Source organism: Pollicipes pollicipes, unplaced genomic scaffold (genome assembly GCF_011947565.3).
Source record: "Pollicipes pollicipes isolate AB1234 unplaced genomic scaffold, Ppol_2.1 Scaffold_7231;HRSCAF=8579_pilon_pilon_pilon, whole genome shotgun sequence".
Classification (NCBI taxonomy): domain Eukaryota; kingdom Metazoa; phylum Arthropoda; class Thecostraca; order Pollicipedomorpha; family Pollicipedidae; genus Pollicipes; species Pollicipes pollicipes.
Genome location: NW_023597034.1, coordinates 2,052,389 through 2,060,242, shown reverse-complemented (window position 1 = coordinate 2,060,242; position 7,854 = coordinate 2,052,389). Strand labels below are relative to the sequence as shown.

General features: G+C 53.5%; 1 protein-coding gene across 1 annotated transcript in view; it reads right to left on the bottom strand.

Moving 5' to 3' along the window:
• Positions 1–2,328: 2,328 nt before the first annotated feature.
• Positions 2,329–7,854, bottom strand: part of LOC119109117 (integrin alpha-PS2) — a gene marked incomplete in the record, with an annotated part of 102,331 nt that continues 96,805 nt past the window's right edge. The window contains 2 exon segments of the mRNA XM_037232677.1: positions 2,329–4,485; positions 4,716–4,835. Coding sequence (XP_037088572.1) covers positions 4,330–4,485; positions 4,716–4,835 — 276 coding nt within the window.

Genomic DNA, 7,854 nt, shown 5'->3' with positions numbered 1-7,854 from the left:
CATGATAAGACCTCCGCCTTCTGACCTCCGCCTCCGGACATCGCACCGCATCCTCCTGTATCTGCTGATGGCAATGCAAACGTGATGCCTTGACCCCGCGCGCCTTAACCACTTGCCGCGGCGTCTGCAGCACGCCTTGCACAGTAATTTTTAGTTTATCCATATTTGCTCAGTCAGCACTTTGTCTTCGCCTCGAGCACAGAGACACGACTCTCGGCTCGTCCTTCAAATTGCTTGGTGATATTACTGACCTCAGGTTGTGGGTGTGCGGACATGTCGCGCATCGTTGTTCCAAATGTGTCCCAAGATTAAATCCTTTTCCATGCGGCGTGAGTTCGGATTAGTGTGCCGATGGCCGCACCCTGATAAAAATCATCAGTCAGCACAATCCCAGTCATAACATTCAAAGCATATTTGTACTCTTAGCATTAGCGTGCCTCAAAAGCCTTCGTTAGCGGCATTGCGCATTGAAGCGCACACTATGCTTGTGAACGTGCGACGAATGCAGCGAACATTGAATGGACCACAGTGCGACGACGCCGTCACCACCTTACACACTCATCAAATTGCAACATTTATCGTGACGTTGTCGGTCCGGCGAGGCGTTAGTCGGACTTGTTCATCGCCCCTCGTGTTATCACGCAGTGTACCCGTGATGACTGTCATCTCAGCTGCCTGTTCGGCGCTGGATGTTCCCTCATGACGGCCTGCCTAGCATGGTGACCGTTTTTTGCTCCTGTCCAAAACATGCGTTTACTTATGGTCCCGGCCGAATGCTATATTTCTCTCCAAACGCAAGTACTCCAATGCTCGTTTCACTCGTACTGATGGTCCAAGACTTGGCATGCCGGCCGGTGGCACTGTCGCATGCGCTGAACACTTTCTAAATGAGCCTCATTCCTGATGGGACATCCGCCTGTACCGACGAAGTGCATACGTTACTTCTTACTCTTTGACATGTCGGCCAGCCAGAGCACCACACGCGGTCGGTAATCATTTCCGGACATAGTGACTCATTGCACTCGGTTTTACTCAAAACTTTTCAGTTCACGTCACCAGCATTTATCGTCGTTTACTATTTCCAGATTTTCACATGAAGCGCATGGGGATTTCAGGCCACTGTGGCGTTCCAGGAAAAGAATGCACTGATCAAATGGCTAAAGCAGCCTTGGCTAGCTATCTGATTCTGACACTGTTAATCCCAACAAAACCATTCATTCGCATACCTATCCAGTTCCGGTTCGGGCAGCAGCTTATGGATCGACGACACTATAAAACAGATTTGAGAAATGAAGCCAGACATACAGCTTCTGTTTCGCGAAGGCATCGCACGGAGAACGAGCTCTGTCGCGACTTCCAATCGGACCAGTAGTCTCACTCACATGAACATATTTTTACAAGAACCACGACAGCATCTTCCTTGACGTCCTCTTCTTACGAAGCGTGTGTTTTTTTCCATTCTGGCAACTACATGTGTCCGCGGGAGGACCCAAAAAACGCGTGTGGAAGATCAGTGAGCATTGACGTACCCTGCGGGCTGCAGAGTCAACAGTCGTTAACATGTCCACCACCCTCTTCATCGTCACACAGGTTTTCTCTCCATTCCTGTTAGTTTTGAGACTTGGCCTGTTAACCCATCCCACTGACCTTATGATTCTGCCATGTATCTGAGGTAGCCCTTGTTTCGAGTTGTGCACCGGTTCATCCGAGCCGAAATACCTCGACTGCGTTCAAATGGCCGATTTTCTTTAATCAGTGACTTGCAGCAAGCTTGGCCAACCATGAACCCAGGTTTTGTTGCAGACCTGCAGTTGGTTGGGGTACGAGAACACTTTACTTTTGTTGACAGCGAAATGTCTGCTCGCAGAAGCAGCAAGAACGACACGTTATCCATGATTATGCACTGAAACCCGAACAGCCGCGTAAAGATAACGAACGTTGCTAGGGTCCCAACACGCGTCACGCACATTAAGTGTTCCTTGATTTTCCTTGATAGCTGCGGACGTGCGAGACGAGTTATCATCAAATGCAGTCACGCACGTAGGCTTTCATCCATCGCCAACTTCCGCGTTCTTGCTTTTAAAAGCAATTTGCGTCCGACTGCGCGGGCCGCTCTCAGAGTACATGGCGCGGCGGCCCGTCTTGGCTACGTACGCCACACGGCACACCTTGCTGCTCGAACGGCAGGTAGACCGGACGGCCCGATCAGGGCCAGCAGTCGAGATAAGGCAAACGTGAATTAGAGCAGTGGAAGGGACCTGCAATCTGGATGTAAAAGGCGGCCATGCTCCGACAAACCTCAGCGTTTGGTCCGGCGAACAGGCACCATCACAGGGGTCATTGTATTTCACAAATGGCACATCCATCGAAGCAAACAGCTACGCCGCACGGCCGTCGCCATCAGCGGCGTCGCGGCGCAGCGCACTCAGCTCATCATCAGCATAACTGTAAGGCACGTGATATCGCGCGACAGGAGCCTGCGGGCCGGCGAGGAATGGAAAGCATGTCTACTCCCGTATCAACTGGTGCACCACTCTCAGTCCATAAATTTCACCGCCGGATATGCTGCAGGAGTGATTCGGACTTTCCAGCACCAGGTTAAGCTCAATAAACTGTCTCCTGATGAACTGCATCATGAAGTACAACCATATAGCTACAAGACTGAGCCACATGGGCAGAACTAACTCGGTGCGCTGCAGCACCAGAAGTTGTCAAAGAGCTGCCTCACCCGCATCCGTTGGCAGTAAGCTCTTACGTTGGCATATTCACACATTAGACGGCTTGTGCCTAGTCAGTCTACACTTTACACATATCAATGTGTGCTCAGCGCACTGCTGAGGCGTCAACCGGCGCCTCGCAGCCGGCCACGGGCATGTCGTCCGACCGTGCTGCCGACCAGCGTCGCCGACAGAACCGGCTTGGAAGCGCCGGCGACACACGCACAAAAAACACAGCTTGCGTACTTGGATTGTTGACGGCGGTGGGACAGAAGGAAGGGTTCGCCGCTCTCGTCGGATAGTAGCAAAGGTTGATTCATTCGGTAAATTTCACATTCTTCATGCTGGTGACTGGCGCATCGCAGTGCTAAAAAGGAAACGCCTTCATCCAGAAACTGGTAAGCACCAGGCCCCCATCTGAGTGTGCCTTCAACCTGTGTGACTAGAACGCTAGGAGAGGGAGCGACTTGGTGGGCAGGCAGTCATCAGGAGCCCGACCGGGCCAGAGGACCGGTCTTCCGCTTCGTCGACCAGCTCAGTCCCCGAAGAGAGCCCTCCCTCCCCTTCCACACACGCAAGAGCACAGGTCCTATGCCCGGGGCGAGTCGAGCTGCGCCTTGCCACGCGTCACTCATCTGTCTGTCCGGGAGAAGGTGCGCTGTCTCACCAGCGCCAGCGCCAGCGCACCAGCGCCCACACTCACACCAGCGCCCACACTCAGACCGACTCACACGGACGAACGTAGAGGAAGAAACGCACAGGCTGCTCATCGGGGGCGTCGCACGCCACGCCGTCCAATCTGCCGGTGGTCTGTTCACCACACACCGCGACAACGCTGGAGTCAGCCAGTGGCAGAACGCGCAGCCCTCTGGCACACAGCCTCGCACGGCGCTTCGCACCGCCGCCGCCGCTTCCAGACTCACAGCGATGCGGGGAGTTGCGCGCGCGTACACTCCCTTAGGCACCTACCGCAGGTCACAGGGAATGGCGATGCCACTAGCCAAGTCTCGAAGTCACCCTTTGGGAGAGCGGTGTTTCATAACAAAGCGTTTACAACAGCGGTGTTGTTCGCACCCGAGTCACTTTCGCCGCTCACCGCACCAGCCACAGTCACGTCGCTGCCACGCTCGCAGCATTCCGCCGTTGTCAATTCGCAGAGGTGCAGCGGTGTGGCGGGCGCTGACGCCTTGCCTACCATCCAGCCTATGGCAGCGCCACAGCACAGGCTAGTGTTAGTCACTGTTAGGCGGCGCTACCTGACGCCAACGTCGCCTCTACCGGTGTCGCTGTGACGGCCGCACTGTCCGACGCCGATGTAGCCTCTACCGGTGCCGCTGTGACGGGCGATGCTGACTGACGTCAGCGTAGCCTCTGCCGGTGCCGCTGTGACGGACAGCGCCGCCTGACGGCCGGCTTAGCCTCTGCCGGTGCCGCTGTGTTAAGCACCAGTGGTCGGCGCCGCCCGGTCGCCGCTCTTGTCCGTGCCCGGGCGTCCGTGGCGAGCCGCGCTGTCCACACTGGGCGGGTGAGCGGCGCGGCGCCCCACCAGGCGGAGAGGACCGCCGCGTGTCCGCGCCGGCTCCGCCGCGCCGCCGGCCGCCTCTCGCCCTCGTCACAACGCCTCGTCGCTCGCTGGGCTGTAGGGCACGCTCTGGTAGCCGTAGTAGCCGGGCCGGACGGCGGCGCCGCCGTTGCCCGCGCCGTGGCCGTTGGAGCCGGCGCCGGCCGCAGCGGCATCCGGCCGGCGGTGCCGCTTGAAGAAGCCGAGCTGCGGCAAACACGCCAGTGCGTGAGAATGCGGCGGAGCGGCGGGCGCGCGCTCGACCAATAAAAGCATAGGCCGTTACCGCCGCCGATGTCTGTATGCCAGTCAAGTTTACGCTTTCGGAGCCTAAGTCGTGCTACACGGCAACGAACCTTGACGGAAACGGCACCTTACGCAACATCCCGCACTTGCACGTTGTTCCACCGCGCGCTGCAATTACACGCCCAACTGACCTTGTACAGGATGAAGATGAGTATGACCAGGATGAGGACGCCTCCGCACGACGCCAGCACGATGACCCACCAGGGGATGGGCGCCGCGCTGTCGTCGTCGGACTGCACCCGCGTCGTCACCTGAGGCAGCGGCCCGCCCGCGTCAGACGGCCACCCTGAGAATCTCCCGGCGACGATCGCCGTCCTCCACCCCCAGACTTGCGACACTGAGCGGTGCCCTGCCGCGACGGAGCTGAGTCGTCAGACCGAGCAAACGTCCGCAGTGAGCCGAGCGATTCGGTCACAAACGCAAGCATAAAAAACCGGTGCGACATCTCACACTGCATGGAACGAGTGAGGCCATAACAGACTCACTGTTTCACCATGTGGATGATCACCGGAGAAACAGGTGGAGTTCGTTACCTTTGAGGAAAAATACGCATGGAGCGTATCAATGCATCTGAATATCCTTCCTACGTGAGTTCAGCAGGCTGATGTACCGCCGGTGCGTGGCGTCCGCGCAGCCCTTTACAAATCATTGCTGCGACGTTGGCTGGCTTTAGAAGGTCAACGTTTCAACTTTCCAACGCTCAAGCAAGCCATGACCAGGCATCGGAATTGTGATCGGGACTCTGGACTAGCTGACGTTTCTTCCCGATGGTTTTTGGCCTAGCTTCCAGATGGGGTGGTGATGTGTACCTCTAATAAGAGCCGGAGATCAGCAGAAGTTTCGGCAAAAAGACTTTCTTAATGCCGTGCTCACAGCACTGAGAGAGGGTGTATGGCAAAAACGTCTGCCCGACCCTGCTCTTATAGTTATTCACCACCCTATACCGTATTTCAACAGTGCCGTATACCATCACCAAGCAGTCAATAATTTTGGTGAAAATTGCGATATTGGCAACAAAACGAGCATCACAACTGGCCAAATTGTCTGGGCTGTTGTCATAGCCTGGTGTAATAGTTGGCACACAACGCTTCGGCCAGTTGATTGTCCGACCGTCGCACGGTGTTGTTGAGTACTGAGAAGACCTGGATGGTGTTCGGTTTTAGTCATGTATCCATCACATCCTGTATGACCTCCTAGGAAATGTTGGGCTTGGAACCTGGGTCTGCTGAAAACGAATACAGAGCTTTAACAGCAGAGCTAGCCTGGAATGCCCAACGGGCATTCAGCAGTCAGTTGTAGGCGCTGGACTCCTAACCGGAAGACCCCCGATTCCAATTCTAGGAATGCAACTCAGGTCGTGTCTTGTGCGTGCATGAAAGTCAAGCACCATCCAGTCGTTGGGACTAAATAAAGCCTGACGACGAATACATCCAACCGTGATACTATTAGCCGGTTTTTATCAGCACACTTATAATACTCATAATAAAGTTCTTCCGCAAAACTATAAGTGTATTGCATCTTGAGAAGATTAGGGTCGCAAACGTATACTATGCGCCCGTACATATAGTTACATATCCTGATTCCAATTCATTTAAGTCAGCGTATGTTGTACTTGAGACCAGTTTTGTGAAAGACGGGTCACAGACTTTCCGTTATATGACCGGCACACCTATGTGTCAAACGGCGTTAAGATTACCCAACCATTTGGAGACATTTCGTTGCCATTGCTCAGCTGATTTGACTTTTCTACCGGCCCTGGTTGTCGATATCTGACGTTAACCATTCAAGAGATCCATGGCTGACGCATAGTCACACGTGATGGTCTGCTCCTACCGACCAGTACTTTGGGTAGCACGATTGTCCGTCTTTTCCTCCGCCAGAATTGCTTAGTCTGACATCACTGGAACTTAGTCCCCGAAATATAGACCTGTTTCTGACGCGCGTCCTCAAGCTTTTTCATCCTTACAGGGCTATATTCTGCCACACTCTGATGGAATAGCAGGTGACGTAGTGGTGAATCGGAGCGTTGGGGATCTACGCCACCTCAAACAGCCCGCATCGGAGTGCTTTGAAAGGATGACAGCACTAGTTTCAGGGAATTCTACTGCTTGCTGCTGATTACTTCCAAGCGGCGTGATCGACGACTGCGAACATACCACGCCGTTAGGAGCGTGACTGGCCTGACCGGACCGGCAGAGTCACGCCGGCTGTTCAGGCTACACAGTTTCCGGTCAGTTAGTGCTCAGACGCGCCCGGCCTCCGGCCAAACCTGGTAGTTACTGCGAGCAGGATGTGGTAAAAGTAAGCATTGCTTTGTGTGCACCACGGCATTTGTCCGCAAACTTTAATCAAATCCGTAAAGATCCGGACATGAAAACCACGCGCTTCCTTTACATGCATTTCTCCTTCTACTCTCCACTCTTTGTTACCTTGTCAGCTTGAAAGAATGGCACAGCTATATAATGTGATATCGAATATTGTATCAAATATGATAAACAGCTATGTAGTACTTAATGCTAACAATACATGTTGAAAATGCTATTAATCTGGGGCATAACAAGAATAAAATGATAAAATGTCAACCGGTTTGTTTTTGTGCATTATTTGCCCGTAAACACATCCAAAATTTGCCGAAGGATAGCACGATGATGTGCCACATACTGCCTCTTTACGTTATGAGCTGCAATCAGTACAGATCACGGAGTAACCAGGTGGGGGAGGACTTTTGGGGCCATGCCGCCCCCCCCCCCCCCCACCGACCCGTTGGAAGTAGCGGGGCCACCTGGTACCAAAGGTTCAATATTTTTGAAAGCTCAGTTTAAGATGCCTGTATGCCTTCTAAAACATAATTTCGGGTTCCTGGAGCATAAAACTGGATCTCGTGAAAAGTCTCCTAAAAGTTCGACCCGATCCAAAAGCAGGATCCTTAAATGTGCGCCTGGGTGGCTGGCTGAATATCCTTGCTCGGTGGGGGGCAATTTGACCTTTGAGATCTCAAAAACTAAGATAGTTAGAGACACCAAACGTACAGGGTAGATTGGACCGATACTTGCACTCACTTGTGTCAAAACTTGAGGTTCCTAGGTCAAGACCTGGGATAAAAAAGCCAAACAAGTCAAACCCAGGATTCGTGTCTCAAATATGTAATGTAACCGTGTATGTATGATCCTTATGTATCCTCCGTGTATCCTTATGTAACCGCCATGAAGGTAGATACCTGTTCTAAGCAAAAAGGTCAAGTAGTTCAGTGACTGCTTGAACTTTGTAAGG